Source organism: Leptodactylus fuscus, chromosome 10, assembly GCF_031893055.1.
Source record: "Leptodactylus fuscus isolate aLepFus1 chromosome 10, aLepFus1.hap2, whole genome shotgun sequence".
NCBI classification, from domain to species: Eukaryota; Metazoa; Chordata; class Amphibia; order Anura; family Leptodactylidae; genus Leptodactylus; species Leptodactylus fuscus.
This window is the reverse complement of record NC_134274.1, coordinates 20,779,180-20,806,879: the sequence shown is the minus strand read 5'-3', so window position 1 is coordinate 20,806,879 and position 27,700 is coordinate 20,779,180. Positions and strand designations below refer to the sequence as shown.

General features: G+C 42.9%; 1 protein-coding gene across 2 annotated transcripts in view; it reads right to left on the bottom strand.

Annotated features, from left to right (window-relative positions):
* The window catches only part of LGI1 (leucine rich glioma inactivated 1), a 35,664-nt gene extending 16,525 nt beyond the window's left edge, over window positions 1–19,139 (bottom strand). The window contains exons 1-2 of one of the 2 annotated variants that reach the window (XM_075258333.1): window positions 18,553–19,139; window positions 18,246–18,317 (exon numbers count right to left, since the gene is read on the bottom strand). In XM_075258333.1, the coding sequence (XP_075114434.1) occupies window positions 18,246–18,317; window positions 18,553–18,752 (272 nt within the window). In that variant the 5' untranslated portion in view covers window positions 18,753–19,139. The remainder of the gene's footprint in view (window positions 1–18,245; window positions 18,318–18,552) is intronic. The other variant, XM_075258331.1, reaches the window with a different exon arrangement.
* Window positions 19,140–27,700: the final 8,561 nt, after the last annotated feature.

Genomic DNA, 27,700 nt, shown 5'->3' with positions numbered 1-27,700 from the left:
TTATGTAATACAGATGGAGAATATAAATTGTGATTCTATAAGGAGTGAGATATGTTATAAATAAAGGGGTAAAATGTCTGTGTGGCTTTTATGATGCTGTTTGTATTATTTGATTTGTCTCAAGGTGGCGCTGTTGTAATTAGTGTACAGAGAAGTCATTCCAGTAACTCCCCATAGCGCAGACTAATTTTGCTATATTTTAATGTGTATTGCAAAATCAGAGATATCTAATTAGTTTAATTAGATTCTATTGTGAAGTTATGGGAGCATTCGATCAAAGACTGCGATACAATGTGTCAGTGTCATGATGTCAGGCAGCCTGCAATGCAGCTATGTACGTCATGTGGATATATTGTGTCTCTCGGATGGAGACATTGATCATTGCATTCCATACATGAGCTGTATTCTGCTTTTCATCGCTAACTACAATGAGACCAGCAGTACAAAGAGACACAGGTCAGATCTGTCCTTTATAACATACTATATATTGAGAGCGCCATTTAATGCTGTCAATAAAGGGGTTCTTCACATTGACCCATCCCTATTTGTTAGAAGGGTCCCTTAATAATCTGATCACAAAGTGTACCCCTAATGGATCTCCAATCTGTGGTGAAACCTGGCTTCTCTGCAGCGCCACCTCAGGAGAAATGACTCCTTACACAGTGTCCATTATTATTATTTGGTTGTCTATGTAATGCAGGACAGGACTGGTCCTCCAGAGCCAGAGATACTCTTTTTAACCTTTAACACTTTCCTGACATCCACTTTATTATTACAGGTATTTAAATATGGCGGTCACCCGAATGCAATGCCTGTGATCAAAGCCTGCGCTGATCGCGGGCATTAACACTCCCAATGCCTCAATCAAAGCTGACCAAGCCCCATCTTTCTGGCAGCATAAGGATGCCACCATTTTGCCGCGGATTGCCAACCCCCAGACAGGGCCTATTGGTCTGCCAGACTGGTCTCCTGTATATTACAGGAGGCACTAACATTTAAGAAACATGTTAAAAAAATACAAAAAAAAAACCCCTAAAAATTCACATCACCCCCATTTCTCTAGAACAAATATATAAGTAAATAAAGTAAAATGCACCCCTTTACAACTGGACAATCCGGTATCCATCAGATGTTATCACTGTAACCACAGTGTCACTGCTCATCGTTACCCCTGCTGGGAAAATGTAGTATTACACATCCCTCATTCAAATGAATGGTAAGGCAGGACCTACATATTCATAACAATCTCTTTAATCAGAGAATCATTAGTGGATCCAGAATAAGGACAAAAATGACAATACATGACCTGAAGTAATGTCTGATACAGTTCTGTTTAGTCTGCAGGTAAAAAAACCTCACTAAATAACAGATGGGACTGAGTGTACCAGGCTTTGAGCTCCTAACCCCAGCAGCATAGGAACGTACCACTAGTTTAGAGGCCCCAAACCTGGTAATGGGTTCCCTTTTAGACAAAGTAAGGCAAAGTGAATGAAGCTTTGCCTCAGGACTTATGATTGTAAGCCAAAGAGCGTCCATCAATATGTCAGAAGAATTATTTCCCCTTCTTGGCTCAGTATTTGCTTTGTTTCTGTCTATTGCAATAACAAAAGGCAGTAGAATCAGGGATGACCTATACACGAGGTGAGCGGGACCAGGAAGAGCGACCTCCCTGATCCCAGGGGCCACTATTTTAGTATCACATTCTCAAGGATATAGTCTATTTGCACTACCTTTCCTCTGGTCTACATAACTTCACCCCTTCTATTGCAGTCTTTGAATACACCACTAGAGCAAATAGCTTTGTATTTCGTCTGTTGCTGTTGATGGACCTTACTGTCATGTCACATGTCCAATAAGGTTTTGCACATACATTTGACAGCCTGCAAACAGCACAGTCTGTATTGGGGTATGGTAAGTAGTTCTGGGGTTGGTTTACTTATTTGGTGGTAGAACCTAAACCCCAATATTCCAAGCTCAAGGGTGACCTACCAACAGGGGTGAACCATGGGTTTCTGCCGCCTGAGGCGGACGTCAGACGTCAGGCGGGGCTGCGCGGAGGGGGCGGGGCCGAGCGAGCGTCTTTAGCAGGCAGAGAGCAGGCAGGGAGAGGACCTGCTCTCTGCCTGAGCGTGAGGGGCAGCCGCTGAGCAGCGCTGCTTCAGCGGCCTTCCCAATCCACTGCTCAGTGACGGTGACCCTAAGCCAGTCCAGGACAGCTTGTCCTGGACTGGCTTAGGTCAGCAAAAATGCCGCCCTCCCCGGGGCCCTGGCATAGTGCCGCCTGAAGCAGTCGCTTCAGGTTGCCTCATGGGAGGTGCGGCGCTGCCTACGAACCTCTAACCATTGCTTTGTGGTTGGGACCTAACCCAAACTGGGTGATCATAGCCCATTATACAGTGGTCAGGTCAACCTTACTGGTGCTTTTTTTTTTTTTTTTCAATATTTTTAGGACAAAATCCACTTCAATATCCAAGTTGCATTAGATCTGACACCCTTGACTATAGACATATACCGTATATGAATGGTTGCTACTGTTTGGCAGCCGGCTAGTTGCTATGTATAAGCTGAGGTTTAGTCTATCCTACCTGTGTTATCACTACTGAACATTATAATCCTTGTTACACTATAAACAGACATTATACAGTAGCCAGCTGTGTTAGCGGACAGCTGTATATAGAATGGATCCTATCAAACAGGTTTCTCGCCGTCCGATCCAACATATTCGTATCAGGCCGTAACATTTTATGAGCAGAACGGGGCAGATTTATCGTGTCTTGCATGCCAAGGAAATGACAGGGGAAAGGCACAAAAGGATAAAGGCTTAGTCCACCTATATAATCTTAATGAAAACATTTCCTGCAGCCCCCGAGCAGACCTATGCTTAGGGAAAATCCTTTAAACTCTGCAAAATTTCTATTTAAGCTTCAATTATACCTGTAGGGAAACCGCCAACGTTTCCGTAGGTATAATTGACATGTGGCGATTTCCAAAACCGCAACGTTTTTGGAAATCGCAGCATATCCGCCGTGCGTATTTTACTGCTGCGTGTGAATGGGATTTTTTTTAAAAAAACGGAAAGTCAAAATACGCCTCACAAAGATCTATGATGGCCTTATGACAATGTGTAAAAATAAATTAAAAAAAAAAAAAAAAAATAGAAAAAAAAAACAATACTACCATGTCCCCGTCTAGCCCCACCCCTGGCGACACACAAAAATAATATAATAATTATCACAAAGAGGAAAAACTAATTTTTTTTTATTTTAGTCACAGAAAAGAAAAGAAAAAAAAATAGTGAAAAACAGAAAAATATTAAAAGAAAAAAAATATAGAAAAATAAAAAAATAAAAAATAAAGCCCTAGATGTTAAAATTATTTGAATAATCCAATGGAAAAATAAAACGTTATCTCCCTCAAAACCTCAAACACGAAAACGTCCCGGTCCTGAAATAGTTAAATGTGTGTTTTCCTAATCCATACGGCCCTGGAGCGGTTTTAAGAGAACGGTTGCTAAGGATACAGCACCTTCCAAATATAACCTCTTATATAAGGTGACTTGGCAGCTCTTCCCGGGACGCCATCCTATCATATCATAGATTAGAATGACCAAATTCACATTGGACAAGGGGTAAACAAGGCGCGAGCCGGTTTGGTGGGGCCGTACCAATGTCTAAGAATCTGGATTTTTTGCAAAATAACCCCAATAACGTCTGGGTAGAGCCATTTATAATGAGCGGCTATGGGAAGATCATGTATGTAATAATGTATACCTCCAGGGATCTAGGACACGTCTGAAGTCATCCCTTGTTCTGGCTGCTCTCGCCGTCTCACGCTGCGCTCTCTAATCACCTCGGCGGCTGCCTAGCAACAGTCTCTAAATGTTAGGAAATTTACAGCACAATCGAGATGTTATCCTGAAGCCGCGCACGGAGATTTACTCCTGAGCGCGCACCGAGCCGCGAAAAACGGAGGAAGTCAGTATGGGAAAGATCAGGAATCGTCTTTATGGAGAAGGATACAGTATGAGAGGGCGCCATGTGCCCATGGGATGGCGCCTCTTTATTGGAAATGGTTACACAATTAGAAAAAAATAATAATAAATAGAGATGAACGAGTACTGTTGGGATCAGCCGATCTGAACAGCACGCTCCATAGAAATGAATGGACGTAGCCGGCACGCGTGGGGTTAAGCGGCCGCCGTCAAAGCGGAAGTACCAGGTGCTTCCATTCATTTCTATGGAGCGTGCTGTTTGGATCGGCTGATCCCAACAGCACTCGCTCATCTCTAATAATACAGAATGGATGATGTTATTGAACTACCTGCGCCCCAGTCTCCGCTTTTAGGTTTCCGTCTTCTATCGACAGGAGACAGTGTCCGCCCCTGAGCGTTTTGTGGTCTGCGTGGCGAAACTGGTCCAGTTAAAAAAAAAAAATGGTTTCGCCACAGAGACCAGAAGACGCTCACGGGCGGACACTTTGCAAACTTTTTGCTATGTGGGGCCTGAGCTACCCCACATTTTGCAATACGCTATCAGGTTCTAGTTTGCAAGGAGCTTGGATTCTTACATACCACTGTCCAGGATCTTACCATTAGGATTAGATTTTTAATTTTTCTACGTATTTTACTGTAATTTTGTGTATGGCTCATGAAAGAAATCATGTTTGTTTGTTGCCCCTTTGCCCTGACGTCAGCACTAGGCGCCATTGTATCCAGTAGGGGTTATTGGAGGATGGACCCCCAAACTTAAAAATCATTTTGTGTGGTGGACTCAGGGACCCTCAGTCTGACACTATATGACTTCATATGGGGCTTTGCCATAATCTGTTCCCACTTTTTCCTTTTCTTACAGAAACAGCTTTAGGGTAAGGATGTTGGTGAGCAGAAGCGATTTCTTCCTGGAAAACTGTCTGACTTTCCAAAACTTCAGCCCGCTTTACAGCCACCTTGTTAGACAAAATGGAGCATGAAATTGAGTATAAGAACCTCTACTGAGTCTCCTTCTCATAGACTTAGTTGCAGAAACAGCTACAATATAGATTAAATGGCAATTCCCCAGCATAGTAGGTGTAAGTTATGGGATCGGGTCCATAGGGGCACACTCTGATGAAACTCTGCAGGACTAATGAAAGAACGTAATAACTAACCAGGAGGCTTCATAGCAAAACATGGATTGGGCCTTTGGATACTTTGGCACAACCAAGGTGCAAAACGGCCATGAAGAACATCCATTTTTCACGGCCATTGTGTACCCGAGGGGCACCCGCTTTCATGCATTCCCCATACATTTCAGTATATAGAGGGATCTGCTAAAAATGGAACACGGCCTACATTTAGACAGTCCATTGCAACAAACCATCAAGTTAGTGGATATGCGAATTCAATTCTGCCAGGTGACATCCGTAATAAAAAAATTGGACATCACGTTATTTACTGTGAATATAACTTCACTCTACTATGACCACTTTATGCTGCAGGTTCAGAAACTGAAAAGTGTAAAGTGTGGTCTTGTCTACATACAGGAAATAATGGATACAGTGATGTCACAGTACAGGATAATACACACAGTGATGTCACAGTACAGGATAATACACACAGTGATGTCACAGTACAGAGATAATACACACAGTGATGTCACAGTACAGGGATAATACACACAGTGATGTCACAGTACAGGGATAATACACACAGTGATGTCACAGTACAGAGATAATACACAGTGATGTCACAGTACAGGGATAATACACACAGTGATGTCACAGTACAGAGATAATACACACAGTGATGTCACAGTACAGAGATAATACACACAGTGATGTCACAGTACAAGGATAATACACACAGTGATGTCACAGTACAGAGATAATACACACAGTGATGTCACAGTACAGAGATAATACACACAGTGATGTCACAGTACAAGGATAATACACACAGTGATGTCACAGTACAGAGATAATACAAACAGTGATGTCACAGTACAGGGATAATACACACAGTGATGTCACAGTACAGAGATAATACACACAGTGATGTCACAGTACAGGGATAATACACACAGTGATGTCACAGTACAGAGATAATACACACAGTGATGTCACAGTACAGGGATAATACACACAGTGATGTCACAGTACAGAGATAATACACACAGTGATGTCACAGTACAGGGATAATACACACAGTGATGTCACAGTACAGGGATAGGATAATACACACAGTGATGTCACAGTACAGGGATAATACACACAGTGATGTCACAGTACAGGGATAATACACACAGTGATGTCACAGTACAGGGATAATACACACAGTGATGTCACAGTACAGGGATAATACACACAGTGATGTCACAGTACAGAGATAATACAAACAGTAATGTCACAGTACAGGGATAATACACACAGTGATGTCACAGTACAGAGATAATACACACAGTGATGTCACAGTACAGAGATAATACACACAGTGATGTCACAGTACAGGATAATACACACAGTGATGTCACAGTACAGAGATAATACACACAGTGATGTCACAGTAGAGGATAATACAGTGATGTCACAGTACAGGATAATACACACAGTGATGTCACAGTACAGAGATAATACACACAGTGATGTCACAGTACAGGATAATACACACAGTGATGTCACAGTACAGGGATAATACACACTGATGTCACAGTACAGGGATAATACACACAGTGATGTCACAGTACAGGGATAATACACACAGTGATGTCACAGTACAGGGATAATATACACAGTGATGTCACAGTACAGAGATAATACACACAGTGATGTCACAGTACAGGATAATACACACAGTGATGTCACAGTACAGAGATAATACACACAGTGATGTCACAGTACAGAGATAATACACACAGTGATGTCACAGGACAGGGATAATACACACAGTGATGTCACAGTACAGGGATAATACACACAGTGATGTCACAGTACAGAGATAATACACACAGTGATGTCACAGTACAGGATAATACACACAGTGATGTCACAGTACAGGGATAATACACACAGTGATGTCACAGTACAGGGATAATACACACAGTGATGTCACAGTACAGGGATAATACACACAGTGATGTCACAGTACAGGGATAATACACACAGTGATGTCACAGTACAGGGATAATACACACAGTGATGTCACAGTACAGGGATAATACACACAGTGATGTCACAGTACAGAGATAATACACACAGTGATGTCACAGTACAGAGATAATACACACAGTGATGTCACAGTACAGAGATAATACACACAGTGATGTCACAGTACAGAGATAATACACACAGTGATGTCACAGTACAGAGATAATACACACAGTGATGTCACAGTACAGGGATAATACACAGTGATGTCACAGTACAGAGATAATACACACAGTGATGTCACAGTACAGAGATAATACACACAGTGATGTCACAGTACAAGGATAATACAGTGATGTCACAGTACAGGGATAATACACACAGTGATGTCACAGTACAGAGATAATACACACAGTGATGTCACAGTACAGGATAATACACACAGTGATGTCACAGTACAGGGATAATACACACAGTGATGTCACAATACAGAGATAATACACACAGTGATGTCACAGTACAGGGATAATACACACAGTGATGTCACAGTACAATGGATAATACACACAGTGATGTCACAGTACAATGGATAATACACACGTTACAGTGATGTTATAGTATGTGGATAACATACAGATATAAAGATCGTTGTATAGATTATGACATCACAGCATATGAAAAGTTATAATGATTTCACCTACGCAACTTATAATATCCCAGTAAAGTCTACTTTTCCTTCCATCATCCATAGTTATCCCTAACTACACCTTAGGTGTAAGGGGGAGTTCACACGGAGTTACGTGCCGCATGATGTGGCACGTAGACGCCGCGGGACCCTTTGCGGGCTGTACACGCTCCCATTGATTTCAATGGGAGCGGGGATTGGTGCCAGGTCTCCTACCCTGTAGTTACATCCCTTCCCTTTTATTACCTCTTATGAATGAATAGTCTCCGGGCCGGTCTCTTAGAGTCCCCTGCAAATTACACATGTGGATTACAGGTGAGACACCCAGACCCGGCCATACCAAGTAAGCTAAACTGCAGACATATTCCTGCTGTGTGTAACCGCCAGTCCCCTTTGCTATATTATATATATATTTCATATTTATGTAGATTCATTAAATATAAAAGAGAAAATCCTCAGAACTCAAATATGAAAAAAAAGCCAATAAGACGTATTTATTTGCAGATACATCAATATTCCCGGCGCTATCACTGTACCACAATAAGACCTATACTGCTGGTAAAGGTCTTACTGAAAGAAACATCCAATCATTGAATAATAAGAAGCCATTGATAACATTGTGTCAGTACAGGCCCATCCATGAAGTATGTCTTATTAGCATTTTGTATATTTTGAGTGCATTGGATTGCTTTGTGTACAATCCACCATTATAGACTTCCTTAAACGTCTACAATTTATCAAATATAAGCCAACAATTTGACAACCTTTTTATGGTCTGTTGTTGGCTGTATCCCCCCACCATTGCTGATACATGTGACCAAAAACAGGACCCCTTGGTCATCCACGTAGAGAGAATGGGAGTAGATCCAGAACTGCCATTTTTTTTTTTTAAATGCTACCTGTTCACTTACACATTCCCACTTCTAACAACAGGGGGTGCTGCACATGCTAAACAACGTCTGAACATTGTGCCCTGATGTTGATCGGCATGGGGAGGTCATATACAACACATACCAGAGCCAAACAAAGTCCATTGGTCCAAATGGGGAATTAACGGGGATGGGGATACTGGAATAATCCATTAGGTGGGGGGGGGGGGGGCGCAATGCAGGGAAGTTACTGTGTGGGGACCAGTCAAAAGTTTGTTATGGGGACCAATAGACTATTAACAATGTATATTATATTGCTAAATTGGGCCTGAACTTGCCATTGTTTCAAGTTGCAAATCCAGAACCCCCATAACAAGTTGCAGTAAAGTTCCAGAGTCATCCGCGGCCAGACATGTTCATGTAATGACAATCGTAATGTTACAGTATGACAGTTTTTGGAACTTTTTGGTAAAATAAATATAAAGTGATCCTTTAATGCTGGATGAAGGAAACCAAAAGTATTGGACTATGACGAAGGGTGAGGCCCAGTAGAGAAAGGTTTAGCAGCCCCAATGTCGAGTTAGGAAGACTTGAAAGTTTATAAAAAATTGTTATTTAATTGATCTCAGTTTTATTCCTGAAGTATCAGTGTATAATTGCTGTAAAGTGATGTCCGTATATCGTCTAGATCCTTCCAACATGCAATTTACTCATCCACTTAAAATGCATTATCTCCTTCCAATGGCTTCCATGTGCCGAGACTCTCTCTTGCAGATGGAATAAAAGGCTGACATCAGCAGAAGTCTCTTATGTATCGTCTGCTTTATTTCCTAGTATTGTAGTCATAGAGAAACCAAAGTAAAGGTTAGAAAAGGCCGATGTAGTTATAAGAAATAGCCATGGGGGATTAAAGACCCCGGGGGGGAGGTTATAAAATTAGAAGAAAAAACGCGTTGTTGCAATTGTGCTTAGGACTCATACAGGGCCGTGCGCAATGATCCTGTACAGTGGAACAAAAACCACAGGAACTCCACATGGTGCCTCCATATGGTACTATAGTATTGTACAATGCCTCCAAATAATGTGATGGAACATGAATATAATAAAAGATACCTCTATGTGTATGTATAAAACCGGAGGTTCAATACATGGAGGGATAGTCTAGGCCAGTGATGGCGAACCTTTTAGAGACCGAGTGCCCAAACTGCAACCCAAAACCCACAAAATTTTCGCGGAGTGCCAACACGACAATATAGACTTAATACTATGCGGATCCACAATTGCGGACAGTTACTGACCAAAAATTACAGTCATGTGGGGCTTTACAGAGCTTTCAATAATACAAACAACGTTGTACTGAAATGTAAAGGTCTCGGCATTTGGTACTTTGAACAATTAATTTTCACTATTTACATCGCACAGGATCTGTTTTATAGTTACCGTGTAATATTCTTACATCCTGTACTAATATCACGTCTGCTATAAAACAGATACTGTGTGATATAAATAGTGAGGGGACCCCAGACAGTATTATATGCTCTGCAGTGGGCCCACCACACAATATTATATTCTCCACAGTACCACAGTAGCCCCCCAGTGTTATATGCTCCGCAGTAGGTGTCCCCCCCGCAGGATTATATGCTCCACAGTGGCATCCACACACAGTATTGTGTGCTTATAAATAGCCCCCCCCCCCCCCGTATTATATGCTCTTTAGTACACCCCCCAGTATTATAAGCCACCCCAGTATTATAAGCCCCCCCAGTATTATACACTCCCCCCAGTATTATAAGCCCCCTCAGTATTATACACTCCCCCCAGTATTATACACTCCCCCCAGTATTATACACTCCCCCCAGTATTATACACTCCCCCCAGTATTATACACCCCACCCAGTATTATAAGCCCCCCCAGTATTATACACTCCCCCCAGTATTATACACTCCCCCCAGTATTATACACCCCACCCAGTATTATAAGCCCCCCCAGTATTATACACTCCCCCCAGTATTATACACCCCACCCAGTATTATAAGCCCCCCCAGTATTATACACTCCCCCCAGTGTTATACACTCCCCCCAGTATTATACACTCCCCCCAGTATTATACACTCCCCCCAGTATTATACACCCCACCCAGTATTATAAGCCCCCCCAGTATTATACACTCCCCCCAGTATTATACACTCCCCCAGTATTATACACTCCCCCCAGTATTATACACTCCCCCCAGTATTATAAGCCCCACCCAGTATTATAAGCCCCCCCAGTATTATACACTCCCCCCAGTATTATACACCCCACCCAGTATTATAAGCCCCCCAGTATTATACACTCCCCCCAGTGTTATACACTCCCCCCAGTATTATACACTCCCCCCAGTATTATAAGCCCCACCCAGTATTATAAGCCCCCTCAGTATTATACACTCCCCCCAGTATTATACACTCCCCCCAGTATTATACACTCCCCCCAGTATTATACACTCCCCCAGTATTATACACTCCCCCCAGTATTATACACTCCCCCCAGTATTATAAGCCCCACCCAGTATTATAAGCCCCCTCAGTATTATACACTCCCCCCAGTATTATACACTCCCCCCAGTATTATACACTCCCCCCAGTATTATACACCCCACCCAGTATTATAAGCCCCCCCAGTATTATACACTCCCCCCAGTATTATAAGCCCCCTCAGTATTATACACTCCCCCCAGTATTATACACTCCCCCCAGTATTATACACCCCACCCAGTATTATAAGCCCCCCCAGTATTATACACTCCCCCCCAGTATCATACACCCCACCAAGTATTATAAGCGCTCCCCCCAACATCATATACACAGTGAGCCACTCTCATACTCACCCCTGAAGAGCCGCCGGCATCCACCTTCTTGTCACTGGCGGCGCTGATGACGTCATCGCGCCCGCGTCGGGGCAGAGGTCAAACTCTGCAGCCAGTGTAGGCCGCGGTCGCGCGATCCGCGGCCTACCCTGACAGCTTTCAGCTGTATGTGCATTTGCACATACAACTGAAGGCAGTGATCGCTCATCAACGGGGAATCCTGTACCGGATTCCCTGTTGGTGAGCGATCCGGGCGACCGCACGCGTGCCAGCATGGAGGGCTCTGCGTGCCCTCTCTGGCACGCGTGCCATAGGTTCGCCATCACTGGTCTAGGCCCATATAAGTCCTTGTATTGTGCCTTAAAGGGGTATTCCAGTCTTAACAAGTCACTTGATGACCTGCAGTTCCCTCCTCCTTCCCGATCATGAGCTCTGGGTGTTTTGCACCCCAATTTATATGCCTCAATGGGAATGGCCAGAGATGGCTGAAGATGTTGGTCTCCAAGTTCTGAGTAACTTAACATATAGTTAAAATGTCCATCTTAGGCCCGGTTCACATCTGTATTCGGGCCATACCGTTCCTCTAGCCGAATGAAATATGCGGAGAGAAAAGTCCTGCAAGCAGCAGATTCTGCATTTTTCATGCGGAATCCGAGTGGAAACCACATGGACCCCATTATAGTCTATGGGGTCCACCGTTTTCTTTAGGTAACCGCTTTTCTATGTGGATTGGATTCTATTCAGGGGTCCCCAAGCAGACACCAGAACGTAGATGTTAACCCGGGCCTGAGGTCAATCCCCACACTGCAGGTCCCCTACAGTATTCAAAGGTTGAAATTCCCACAGCAATAATGGACATACACAAGTCACTTGGCACTGCAAGTTTTAGGCTAAGACCATAAGTTGCGAAGACGCTGCTTTTTGTTGCAGATTTTTCTGCAGTTTTTTTAACTAAAGTCAAAGTTGGCTAGAAAAGGAATAGGAAATATATAAGAAGATCGAATACTTCTCCCTTCTTCTTCCACTCCTGTTCTATGGACATGATCCATGGAAACATGGACTACAAAAGGACGCCATGTGATGTGTGGTCATGTGCATGAAGCATTAGGGCGGAAAATGAAGAGTTTGACATCTGCCTCAGATTCCTCTTCATTTTCCACTCTCCTTTCTGGAAGAATGCCAATGAGAAGCAAAACCATTCGGTCGTGGCTTTCCACCACTGAGTAGGCCTAATCCACGGGAAGACTTAAGGTCAATTCATACGGAGGAAGTTGGTGCAGATTCTGATGCGAAACTCGCGTCAGAATCTGCGCGCAAAAATAAGGCTCCCATTGACTTCAATGAGTTCCATGCAGAAAACAGAATCCATTGAAGTCAAGGGGAGCCTTATTTTTCAGCACTGATTCCGCGTCAGAATCAGCGCCAACTTCGTCCGTGTGAATGGACCCTTAGACTGTGCAGCAAGATCAAGCAGGACACTTATGTTTTCACCATCCAGCGATCTTTACTTTCCATTGAAAGCAATAGGAGGTAGAATCATGGTGGAATCTGCTGCTGAATTTGGGCTGGAATCTGTTCCACAATCTGAGACAGGGCCTTAGCCTTATACAAAGTGATGCTACTGTAGCTGAGCAGTGGTGAGCCGCAGGCTGAGATTGCTGAATGCGGATATGGATTTATCACATTAATGGCCTATACTTTATTACATAATCCTCACTATCTGCAGGCTGTACAGGCTATACAGGCTATTGGGTGACAAAGTCATGAAACAACTCTTTGCATGATGCACATTATCATAGACCTCCTCCTCCAAGTCCATCTGCCTGGTGCTGACCATCATACAAGAAGACTGCACCATATATAACAATAGCCATACGTCATCTAGTAAATGGCTCCAAATAGCGCTATAGGTATCACTATATACAGGTCGGAGGAATTATCGAAACGTTCACATATATTTGTTGGGATGACGACGACATACAGTCCTATGAAAAAGTTTGGGCACCCCTATTAATTTTAATCATTTTTAGTTCTAAATATTTTGGTGTTTGCAGCAGCCATTTCAGTTTGATATATCTAATAACTGATGGACACAGTAATATTTCAGGATTGAAATGAGGTTTATTGTACTAACAGAGAATGTGCAATATGCATTAAACCAAAATTTGACCGGTGCAAAAGTATGGGCACCTCAACAGAAAAGTGACATTAATATTTAGTACATCCTCCTTTTGCAAAGAAAACATCCTCTAGTCACTTCCTGTAGCTTTTAATCAGTTCCTGGATCCTGGATAAAGGTATTTTGGACAAACAATTCAAGTTCAGTTAAGTTAGATGGTCGCCGAGCATGGACAGCCCGCTTCAAATCATCCCACAGATGTTCAATGATATTCAGGTCTGGGGACTGGGATGGCCATTCCAGAACATTGTAATTGTTCCTCTGCATGAATGCCTGAGGATTTGGAGCGGTGTTTTGGATCATTGTCTTGCTGAAATATCCATCCCCGGCGTAACTTCAACTTCGTCACTGATTCTTGAACATTATTCTCAAGAATCTGCTGATACTGAGTGGAATCCATGCGACCCTCAACTTTAACAAGATTCCCGATGCCGGCATTGGCCACACAGCCCCAAAGCATGATGGAACCTCCACCAAATTTTACAGTGGGTAGCATGTGTTTTTCTTGGAATGCTGTTTCTTTTTGGACGCCATGCATAACGCCTTTTTTTATAACCAAACAACTCAATTTTTGTTTCCAAAATGAAGCTGCCTTGTCCAAATGTGCTTTTTCATACCTCAGGCAACTCTATTTGTGGCGTACGTGCAGAAACGGCTTCTTTCTCATCACTCTCCCATACAGCTTCTATTTGTGCAAAGTGCGCTGTATAGTTGACCGATGCACAGTGACACCATCTGCAGCAAGATGATGCTGCAGCTCTTTGGAGGTGGTCTGTGGATTGTCCTTGACTGTTCTCACCATTCTTCTTCTCTGCCTTTCTGATATTTTTCTTGGCCTGCCACTTCTGGGCTTAACAAGAACTGTCCCTGTGGTCTTCCATTTCCTTACTATGTTCCTCACAGTGGAAACTGACAGGTTAAATCTCTGAGACAACGTTTTGTATCCTTCCCCTGAACAACTATGTTGAACAATCTTTGTTTTCAGATCATTTGAGAGCGGGCTGTCCATGTTCGGCGACCATCAAACTTAACTGAACTTGAATTGTTTTGTAGAAAGAAATGGTCCAAAATACCTTTATCCAGGATCCAGGAACTGATTAAAAGCTACAGGAAGCGACTAGAGGCTGTTATCTTTGCAAAAGGAGGATGTACTAAATATTAATGTCACTTTTCTGTTGAGGTGCCCATATTTTTGCACTGGTCAAATTTTGGTTTAATGCATATTGCGCATTTTCTGTTAGTACAATAAACCTCATTTCAATCCTGAAATATTACTGTGTCCATCAGTTATTAGATATATCAAACTGAAATGGCTGTTGCAAACACCAAAATATTTAGAACTAAAAATGATTAAGATTAATAGGGGTGCCCAAACCTTTTCATAGCACTGTATGCCCATTCAGCTCAACTTTACAACGTCAAAGACCCCAGTAATCCCAATTAAAAAATAAAGGGGTACAAATAGCAACCAATTTAGTCTTATAAGCCAAGAAATGCAAAATAAATGCGATAAGAAGGAATGTAATACTTAATGAATAGTTCCTGAACTGTCCGTATTCACGTTCCTCTTTTCTTACATCTCTGTTGTACCGTTCCTCTGTTATTCCTCTTAGAAATGTATGACTATATTAGCAAGTAGGTGTTACCAGAGTCTCTACACACTTGGATATTGCCCAGCCAGTAACAGCGCAGAGACACGAGCCTTACACAAGGAATATGGTAGCCCTCCATAGATTTCTAGGAGGAGTAACAGAGGAACGACACAACAGAGCGTTATAGGACAAGACGTTATTTCACGTACTAACTAATACGGACATGTCAGAAGTAGTGGCCTCTGTAATACAATAATATTACATCATCCAGCTATGGTTTGTATCAATGTCCAGTGTTAATACTGTATATGTCTGTCCTGTAAATGAAGGAAACTTCTAATACAGACTGTGATACAGTCGCCGAATGACTAGACTTATATACCAGGTCACTATATCATGGACATGGCTTCTATAAAAATTCTTAGGGCATAACGCTTAGGGCATACAATTTGTATACATCTTCCAGACTGACCGAGCTTTGTGTGAAGTTACGCACTTCAGAAAGGGCAGGTGTGCCCGAAACGCGGCGATTTTTTAGCGTTGTGCATCATTGTCTTTTTGAATAAAATCCTGTTGTGACCTGAGAGCGCCGTCTTTCCATTTCATTGAAAACGCTATCTTCCCCGGCCTTGGCCGGTGTCCATCAGACGTGCTGCCTCCTCCACCTGACGGTAAACCCCAAACGTAGTTGTGAGCGATTGTCACAACCTCATCAGGTGAGAGGCCATTTGGTCCTTTTAAATCTTCTGGTTATTTCCACCAAAATTTATCAGACATTCTACACTATATAGTGTGCTCGGTGTCTCTTTTGTTTTTTATTCTAGTCTCACATATAGAGTACGGGACAAAAAGTTTTAGGCAGGTGTGAAAAAATACTGCCAAGTAAGAATGCTGTGAAAAATAGAAGACGGACGATATTCTCGGCTGTACACGGCTGCATTAATATTAATTCATGTGAATAAGTATAAGAACTTCCTATATATTTCTAATTCCTTCTCTAATAGGGTTGAGCGATCGGGATCGGAAAAGATCGGATTCCGAACGGCGATCGAGTAAATTTCACGATTGCGATCGGAATTCCAATCCCGATCTTTTTAGGTGGGATGGAGGTCAGAATTTATTTCCCACAATGCTTTGCTACTGGCCAAGCATTGTGGGAAAAGCTAACAATGTTAGCTAGGTCCCATAGGAATGAATGGATGCAGCCGGCACACAGTCTGTGCCGGCGTCCGTCCGCTTAACCTCTTGTGCGCCGGCTGCGTCCATTCATTCTAATGGGAGACTAGCTAACCTCTATAGTAGCTAACACTTACCTGCACAGAAGCGCTGCCGCTGGTCCGGTCCCTGCTGTTCTTGCTCCTCTTCTCGCTTCGCTGCCCCCGCCTGCCAGGTTAATGTTACAGATCTAATAAGAAGGTAGGGCTTGTGGCTTAGGAGAGTGTGGGCGGGTACTGGGAGGGGAGACTTGAGTGATGCACTCACATCTCCCCGCCCTGTACCCGCCCACACACTCCTAAGCCACAAGCCCCGAATTCTTCCTAGGTCTGTAACACTAACCTGGGAGACGGGGGCAGCGAGGCGAGAAGAGGAGCGAGAACAGTGGGGACCAGACCAGCGGCAGCACTTCTGTGCAGGTAAGTGGACAGCAGGGGGACTAAGTAGCCAGAGGTTTTTTTTTAATCACTACACAGCATGGAGTCTAACAATTAAAGCATTCACTTTTTAGACTCCACGCTGTGTAGTGAATAGGATCGTTTTTAAAATCCGATCTTCGATTATTAAAAAAATCCCATTGACTTGCATTGGGATTGGAATTGGGATTGGGTTCGAATGGAAAATGATCAGAAATTGGATTTTAAAAACGATTCTGAAATCTCAAGATCTGCTCAACCCTATTCTCTAACCATTCTTGGCTTTGTCTAAAAAAACCACTGCAAAATCTGCAACCAAAAAAAAGCTGCTTTTTCGCAACGTGGGACCTTAACTGAATACTTTATTTTTGGCAGTTAACAAATTTAAGCGACTGAAGAAAAGAGGAATGTAAATCCCATCAATCTTTGGTGCGACCTTTGCTCTTCGGAGGAGGAGTCCTGGAAGTGATGACCCCGCCCCCACAGAGCCCTGATCTCAACAACCTCTAGTCAGTCTGGGATGACATGAAGAGACAGATGGATTGGAGCAAGCCTACATCCACAGAAGATCTTGGCTTAGTTCTCCAAGATGGTGAGAACAATGTCTCTACTGAGTTCTGCCAAGAACAGTCTGCAAGTACCGAGAAGAACTGATGGAGGGCAAAGGGCAAATGTCACCCCAAATATTGATAGGATTTAGACTTCTTTATTTACTTCACTTTGTTAATGGAAAAAAATGAACTATAAACACTTCTGTTACTTTGAACATCATATATATATATATATATATATATATATATTAGATATATAGACACACACCTTTACTAGTCAATTTCATCATACGCTATCATAAGAAGTCAGACTATTTACTACTATATCTTATAGTCCAGTCTCTTCTATATCCAACTACCTGACAATATATGATCACAACCATAAAAAGCTGCAGGACGAATGTGCACAAGGTTCTCCATAAAGGTCTACAGAACTACATACAGTCACAAGAAGACATATGCACATGTCCGAGGCACAGCGTCTCCACTGCATACATGTTTGCTGCATTGCTCAGACTATCTCACCATCACCAGCTAAAATCCCGAACCCCCCGGCACCTCCTTCCCAGTCTAGAGATCTGCAGAACACTGTGTAGTCAATGCACTCAATTTAATTATATGTGCCTTCAATTAAAGGGGAAGACAAGGTCTTGGTCACTTTGCAGCAGTGCAATTTTCTACCAAGACCTGAGTGCCCATTGACAGCATAGAAAGCATTAACCAGAAGCATAATGTACGCTGGTAATACACAAGAAATAAACCTTGCTTACAGGAGCTGCAGAGATGGGATATGAGAAAAGCTCCCTTCTGGGATTTCTGTGAATTCAGACCTGACAAAGGACCTGCAAAAAACACATATATAGACATAGGTTGTAAAACGGCAGCAGCAAGAAGGCAATACCAATAGAAAATAGCAACAGTATGGTCAAGGCTATCGAAGACTAGATAAAATATTGTATATCGGATCATAAAAAGGCATCATAACATGTAATAGATTGTAGGGCAGCATGCAGTGGTGTGCACGGCGCCTTATACATAAGCCCTGTACAGTAAGAAGGAAATGCTTACAGCCCTTACAGTGAGATAACATCAGGAAGGAAGGTGCGAGGAATAGTCTTGGCGTTTTCACATAAGGCATTGTCTTTGGTACAGGTGCACCAGGTTGGACATTTTGACTTGCTCGGTTTTCTCCCTTCAATCTGATGTATCAATAGGAGACCAATTGCAATGCAAAAGAAGAGAGCAAATCTTGTATGTAGCCTGGTGCCATTCCCCATCCTCCAGGTAATTTCTGACAGCAGCCAGTAAGACGGATATCCCAAACCATTAACAGCAGCTGTGGTCTTTTGTAAGGCCGAGGCAAGGGGCTCTGCTCGCCCCGAGGCTGTTCTTCCTCTTCTCAGTCACTGGGTTGCTTTGAGGAACCTGCAGCTGTATGTGTATCTGTATGGCGTGTGTGTGAGTGTGTGCGGTGTGTGCGGAGGAAAGACTAGTGCTGTGCTCTCAGATGGGGAATATCCCACTGCCTCGCAAGAAGGGCGAGAACAAGGGATACATGCATTGCCATGTAAATATCAAGCTCGCACAGCAGTACAATGCCAAGTGATGTCATTTAGAAAATGCACAGCCTGCTGCTTTCAAAGGGAGGCCCTTTCCTTGGGAACCAAAAATAGTACAGCATTATGTCTTGCTGGGGCTTCGAGGAGGGGAGGGAATTCATCAATTTGCACTGGATCCTTGCAGTGTTAAGTCCTATAGGGACGGTGTTTCCTATAGGACCGGACATAGAGAAAGCAATGTAGAGAAGACTTGAATACAAGTCACCCTGGGCATATAAGTGGGCATTGAGGAAGTCATCACTATGCAGTATAGTACCAGCGGAGACAACCACATGCCTGTATTGAGTGCAGGCAAGCAAGGGCTTTTAGTAAATTGCTGGTATAAGACATTAGAAATGACAGCGGGCGACTTCTTTCTGAGTTGTGGTTGAGAAGATGCACTATAAGGCGAGGTTCATACCTGCGCCTGGATTCTGTTCAGGGATCTTTCCCCAAATCCACTTGGAAATGCAGAGAGAAAAGTCCCGCAAGCAGGGTTCAGTGGGTAACCGCTTTTTAAGCAAATTGGGTTTCCATTTCTTGGGTCCCCATGTGGAGGGAAACCCTAATGCAGGTGTGAACCTAGCGTAACAGTATCAGGACATAATGGGTTAAAAGGATTAACACTGAAGTTAACCAAGATTCGTTTAGTTTCGGGTTGAGATGACTCGGATCCCAGATTTGTTTTGGGTCTAATAAGTTCAGATAGAACCCGAAGTGAAATTATTATTAGAGATGAGCGAACACTGTTCGGATCAGCGGATCCGAACAGCACGCTCCCATAGAAATGAATGGAAGCACCTGTGACGCTGACTTTGCTGGCGGCCGGCCGGCTTCCATTCATTTCTATGGGTGCGTACTGTTCGGATCGGCTGATCCGAACAGTGTTCGCTCATCTCTAATTATTATACTCTGAGGTCTCTTCAGACCCCTGCGAATAATAGGTGGAGGCCCAGGGGAGGTGATATAAATTGAAAAACATTTACACCCCCCTTCCCTCACCTATTCTGGGCCTCCCTGCGGTGCCCAGCACCCTCCTGGTAACATCAAGCACCTGGTTTACTACTTCAACCTGTGATGGGGCCATAGCAGTGACATGGGCACACCGAATACTGTGATGTCATGATGCTCAGCATGCCCATGTCACCGCTGAGGTGTGTGATGTCACCAAGGAGAACAAGAGAGAGCGCTGGATGCCACAAGGAGACCTAAAAGAGGTGAGGAGAGGTGAGTGTAAATGTTTTTCAATTTTTAACACCTCCCCTGAGCTTCTACCTATTATACCTCGGGGTCTGAAGAAACCCGAAACATCCCATGCATGGAAGGTTTGGCCGACCTGAAGCGTAACATGTACGTCCACCATTATCCAGAATACTTAGTACATTTTCACTTCATTGAACACTATGTGCTTCTCTACTCTGTTAATCTTTTACAGTAAAATCACTAATTATTGGAATAGACGTCTGTAATATCGTACACCCGGGTCCTAGACACGCCGTGACCACAGGCCAGCTGGGTAAAACATGTCTCATTGTATGGGATAAGCACAAAAGATAAAAAGTGAGTAACACACTGGGCCGCTCAAATATTACACCCAAAAACAATAATGTCATAACCATCTCATTGGCCGATAACCCGCTGATAAAGTGGCCATAAAGTGAAGAATTGTACGGTTTACAAAATTGTGTAGAATTTTACTGTATAAACGCCGCTGTTACGAGCGCTCCCATTGAAGTGAATGGGAAGTGTTTGGCAGTCTGCCGTAACGCCGGCGTGTAAGGCTGTGATACACGCCCGGCGTTACTCCGTGTGAATGCCCCCTTAAATCAGAAGCACGTGATGATATTGGAGAATCCCTTTAAGTCTAAGATACAGGTTACGAATCATGAGGCCGCTTTCCAGCTGGTTGTATTTTTAGAAAAATCTGATTAATAATGCAGTCGCGTCATCGGGATGAGATTATTGCCAAATGGCTTTTCGCCTTCAGTGCCAACCTGGCATTGAGTTGTGTTATAACTTACGGGATTGGCTGCTAAGGATAATCCAAGGCTACGGCAGCTACAAACAACACAGCAGCAAGAAAAAAATGCTGCAAGAACACTTGTATTTTTCGCCGTGTTTTATTTATTATATTTTATTTTTATATATTGAATTTGAGAGTTGCAAAAATTTCTTCAACAAATCTGGACCATGTAAATGTATCCTAAAAATTCCTGAAAACACAGCTATGAAAACTAAAGTTTAATTGAAATGAATAACATTGTAGACTCTGTCTCTCAACGTTGCGATGCAGATGGTTCCCGATGGGTATAATGTTTAAGTGCTTTCAAGGTCTCTGCCCTTAATGCGGAGACGTGGACATTAACTGGTATTAAGATTTCATAGGAAGACGCAAGTGTAAGGTGAGAGAAGGAAATACATGCAGGCGCCAGAAACATTAGACCCAAGATTTACTAAAAAGGCCAAGTTCAGAACCGCAGTAACAGATGCTGCAGCAGCTGGGGGTTTTGGATTGCTCCTCTCGGAGGGTGGTCGCTACTATTAACATCTCGTGCCCCTGAGTATACAGGCATCTGGTTTCATAGTCTCACATTGACCTTGACAGGTTGTAGCACTATGTAAAACACTTCCTAATACTGGGTGCCAGGGCAGGGGTACACGTCCTCTACAATCCTATTACCCTCTACAAGACCCTACAAAGTTTTACAAAGGATGGCGGGATCTGCAATGCTCACTCATGTATGAGTTACTGGTGCGGGGTCCCATTAAGGTATATTAGATACTGTTGCAGTAACTCCTAACCATCCCAATGAAAGAGGCACTGCAGTTCCCCCCTTGTAAACAATGGCTGTGGTCATGTAAAAACCTCTAATTCACTGAGGTCCCCCCACTGACCTAGAAATAATGTTCTACCTTAGGTCTTACCCTTGGTTCACATCTCCGTTTGGTAAACCATTTGGGGAACGGACTACCGAATGCATTTGCAAGCGGTGTGCAGTAAAAGCACATGGACCCATAGACTATAATGGGGTCCGTGTGCTTGGCGCAAAATCTCTGCACGAGTCATGTGGACAGAAAAGTAGATTGTGAGATCTGCGGAGATCTGGTGGTAAGCACATGGACCCCATTATAGTCTATGGGGTCCGTGTGCTTTCACTGCACACCGCTTGCAAATGCGTTTGATAGTCCGTTAGGGGGGGGGGTCTCCATGCAGATGTGAACGAGGCCTTATTCACATGGCAGTAAAAAACAAACATGTGACGCCTGTTTTCTAACAGCCTACAAAGCCGACATGTTTTGAAAGACACAAAGAACAATAGAAAACTAATGGATGTAAAAGTTCTGAGCCTGATTTATGACTGTTAAAAATGGATCAATGCGTTGGGTAAAAACAAAAAAAGTATGTTAAAAATTGATTGAAAACGGATGACACTCAGCTATCAAATACAAACAAATGGGAACACAACGGGCTCAAAACGGATGTACAACGGCTGTTCGACTGACCTGTCTATTTTTCTCATCCAAGAAATGGACACAGTTGTGTGTAAATATAGCCTTAAGGTTTTCGGTTAACAGATAGTTGATAACCCCTTTATAAGGTGAGGGCCCCACGTGGCGTAAATGCCACAGAAAAAACCGTGGCGTTTTATAGTCAGAACAAAGTGGATGCTAGCGAACCCCATCCACACTTTGCGGAAAAATACACATACTGGACTCACTGCGATGTTCAAAACCGTTGTGGTTTTGAAAATCGCAGCATGTAAATTATACCTACTGAAACGCCGGCGGTTTCCCTATAGGTATAACTGAAGAAATCCTCTGCGGACTTTCTGCGACAAGCTCTGCGCTTTTTTGCTACATGGGGCTTTAGCCGAAGGCATGCTCAGTACTCAGTACTAGTGGAATCTCGCCATACAAATGGCCGCTCACTGTACTATGGATTGGGCTGGTTGATCTTGATCCTGTTGCTCATCCATATTACTCCAGAGAAAAGCAGTTTCTAGTAATTTACTACATATACTTTATACCTTCATTCAGATTGTATCCAGAAATCAATAGATTTTTGCTGGAAATGTTGTTTATTCTATTAGGCACCTAATAACTTTCCAGTAGAAGTGGTGAAGTGCTTTGTCGGCAAAGGTTCTGGAAGTCGGCTTCTTGGATCCTCTCCAGCTCCATATCCATTGAATCGGGAAGTCTATTGGGAAACTATGTGTCCGAAATATGATGACTGTGTCACTACGTAAGGAAGATTTACCATCCAGGACGTGCGATAATGTGTTTTTCTATCAATTAAAACATCTAGGGGATAATCTGCACTGTAGGTAGTGGCGGCGAGTTTGCTGCTGCAGACTCGACTATTCTGCTGCAGTGCATAGACGCTTTTGCAAAGCTCATGCATTATATTCGACAAAAACCTACAGCATAAAGTGTTTTCATATGAAGTATGTCAATGATGTTGTGGGTTTTCCCAATGACTTGATAGTGATGGTTACGGGTGCTAAGGAGTTTAATGAACCTTAGTGCGATCTGAGAGTCTCCTTGGCTTATGGGCCAGATGGAAACTGCAATCTCAATACTGATGCCAGTGCTTATGGGTCCTGTTGCAACTGCACCCTGTGCACCCCCTCAGGTTACGCCGCTGCACCCTGCCCCGTTCCGCACACAATATCGTCAGCAAGGCACAGAATTGGGGTTGTGGTGCATATTTGACCTTGCATCAAATGCACACCACAATATCATCCCTATAGAAAATTTGCATAGACTGAATTAATAATTATTTCCCCCCAATGTATATAAAAAATACATGTGCGGTTCATGTCTTTATTTTATTTTTTCTACAATTGTAATGAGATAAATAATATGCTATAATTTCTCTGGGAAGACATTTGGTGATAGATTTTTTTTCCTGGCTTCACATTAAATTAATTTGTTTTTATGTAGCCGGCCAAGCTGCAAGATGGATGCCAAATATCTGCCGTCCTGAATAGAACATGAGTTGTATTTCTGTTCTAGCTTGTTGAAAGCTTCACATCAACTTTCATTAAAAGTTCTGCCAACTTAATTAGTAGGAAACCAACAAAGGATTAAGCTAAGGACATCTGCGATAGCGCTTGTGGTATAGACCACGCCCAGACATACAATAACATAAAAGCAGTTCTCCCGTAAGTAATGTATATATTCACCATGCTATTCCATACAGTAAAGAACAAAGTATATTCTTGCCAAATGAACACAGGAATTTCGGCATCGAAACTGTTTCAATTTACCTTTATTTTGATGACGTTAAAAAGTCTTGAAACTTTGTGATATCAATTAATATTGATGACCGATCCTTAGTATCCAATTAGTGGGGGACCCAACAGGGTGAAGGGAACAAAGCAGGAGTAAGCCAGAAAAGCTACTAGATCGTGGATGGAGCCATCATAGTCCAACTGGGTAGTTCTAGTAGTGTCGGACCACCACTGACTGATCTGATTTTGATGACCGATCCTCAGGGTCAAATCAATAGGGGACCCAACAGGGTGAATGGGAGCAGAGCAGGAGTAACCCAGCAAAGCTCCTAGATTGAGGATAGAGCCGTCATAGTCCAACTGTGTAGTCCTAGTAGTGTCGGACCACCACTGACTGATCTGATATTGATGACCAATCCTCAGGATCAATTCAGTGGTGGACCCACTACACAATGGATAGAACTGTCATAGTCCAACTGGGTAGTTCTAGTAGTGTGAGACCACCACCGACTGATCTGATCTTGATGACCCATCAATGTCTAAAGGCTGGACAACATCCTTAAAGAAGACCTTTCATGGTTTGGGCACAGGCAGCTCTATATACCGCTGAATTCAGTGCACTGTCGGCTTTCCCAATCTGTGCCCCAGCTAAAGAGCTTTCGGTCCCGGTACCATAGCCCTTTACAGTCAGAAGGGCGTTCCTGACAGTCAGTCAGGAACGTCCTTCTTCAAAGCAGTGCCTATTGCGTTGTACAGTGTGAGCGGGGAGGAACGCCCCCTCCCCTCCTGATAACATTGGTCAACAGCCAAAATGTTTCGGGCATCAAACCAGTTGTTCTTAACTAATTTTGGGGTGCTGAGATTGAAATTAATGCTAAAATTTTAAAATTGGCTTTACTTTTCATGATATAGACATGCATTTTATATTTCTATTTATATTAAGTTAAGAAAGCCTACCAACTGTATTTTGGCTGCAAAATAGGCAACCAGGAAAAGAGTTGGGCTCCACACATATGCTGTAATACATGTTCTTCAAATCTCAGACAGTGGTTGAACCGAAAGAGACAGTCTATGCTGTTTGCAGTGCCAATGGTCTGGAGAGAGCCATCTGACCTAGTGACAATTGCTACTTCTGCAAGGTGCCTCCAACTGGGAAAGGAATTTCAAAAAGAAAGAAGTGGACTTTACAGTATCCGAATATTCCATCTGCGATACGCCCAGTAGCTCATTCTGAAGAATTGCCAGTTCCAAATGCTCCAGAAACATTTTCGCTCGATTCCACTGACGAGGAAGAAGAAGGAGTTTGTCATGAACCATCTACCTCGTCAGATCCAGACTTTCCTGCATCGCTCCCCACTGAACCGCACCTTATATCGCAAAGTGAACTTAACGATCTTGTTAGAGATCTAGACCTGCCCAAGAGTAAGGCCGAGCTCTTAGGTCCCAGACTTCAACAGTGGAATCTGTTGGCAGATGATGTTCGAATTTCTTTCTTTAGGAACCGTCAACAGTCTCTTGTTCAATTCTTCTTCATGGAGGGTGATCTTGTTGTATGCAGTAACGTTTGTAGTTTAATGGATGCTCTCAAAATCAGCTATAACCCCGATGAGTGGAGGCTATTTATCGATTCATCAAAGCTAAGTCTTAAAGCTGTCTTACTTCACAATGGCAATGCACTACCATCAGTTCCAATTGGTTATGCTAGTGCTTTGTCTACAGGGAGGATACACCAAGTACTGCTGCTTCCTATGTGAGTGGGACAGTCGTGCAAGATCAGAACACTACAAGAAAAAAGACTGGCCACTCAGAAAGTCACTGCAGCCAGGGGCTAAAAATGTTATGCATCCAGCACTTGTTCAAGCAGGAAAGATTCTGTTACCTCCTTTACATATCAAGCTTGGTCTTATGAAGAATTTTGTAAAGGCAATGGATAGAAATGAAGAGGTATTCAAATATCTCCTCTGTAAGTTTCCAAGGTTGAGTGAAGCGAAGATAAAAGCAGGAGTCTTTATTGGTCCTCAGATTCGTATGCTTCTTCAAGATGACGAGTTTTACCATTTGCTGCGTGGCAAAGAAAAGACTGCATGGGAAGCATTCAAGTTAGTCGTGACTAATTTCTTGGGAAACACCAAAGCAAATAATTATGAAGAGTTGGTTGAAAATCTCCTGAAGGCATATAAAAACCTGGGATGTAAAATGTCTTTAAAGATTCATTTCTTACACTCTCATCTAGACTTCTTTGCATCAAACTGTGGAGCGGTGAGCGATGAACATGGTGAACGATTTTATCAGGAAATTGCGACTATGGAAAAGAGATATCAGGGTAAATGGAACCCATCAATGCTTGCAGACTACTGCTGGACAATTATCAGAGACAATCCCATGTCTGAATACAAGAGACGTGAGTAAAGGAGCCGAATAGCAATTCAATAAGGATCTACGTTCCAAAGTTCAATAAACATACTTCATTTGTAAAAAAATTCTTAGATATGACTATAAATTATAGTTGATTTTAGATAGAACTAAGTTTCCTAAGAATATATTTCCAAAATTTTAAAAACAGTAAACTTGCACCTCTATTATTGCAGAAGTAATAACTATGTATCATATTCTATACAATTCACAAAACAGTAAAATGAGAACTCTTCGATATCATAGAAACTAGAGCCAATTGACAGTTTTCCTTGTGATATTTAAATTCAACACATAAAAATCATTAGGGAATGACTCATTTCATTTCAGAAACAAACAACTTTTGAAAATTTGTTGACCAGTGTAATACTCGTCTATGGATGAGCACTGTGAGCAGAGGAAGAGGGCGTTCCTCCCCACTCATACTGTACAGCGAGATAGGCTCTGCTTTAAAGAAGGACGTACCAGACTGTGAGGAACGCCCTTCTGACTGTAAAGAGCTACGGTACTGGGACCGCTAGCTCTTTACCCAGGGCACAGATCGGGAAAGCTGACAGTGCGCTGAATTCAACGCACTATTGGCTTTCCAGCAGTATATAGAACTGCCTGTGCCCCAAACCATGAAAGGTCCTCTTTAAAGGGAATCCGTTAACTTTGTCAGATAAGGACAAGTAGGATGTATTGAAATGTTGGCTTGGTTGAGCGCATATGCTGGCACAAGAACAATACACTGTTAGGGTAGGTTCACATGTAGGAATTTGCTGTGAATTTGCGGGGCAGAATCTTTGGCAGATTCCACCGAATCTGCCTCCGATTGTTTTCAATGGGATGCAGAGAATGCAGCAGAACGCTGAAAAAAAAAAAATCAGCATCCTGCTTCATCTTGCTGTGGAGATTCTGCCATGAATTCCACGGCTCGGGACTCCCTGCTGATAAGGCCCATTCATCTGGGACTAATGATCAGAGAAAAGCATCGTCATT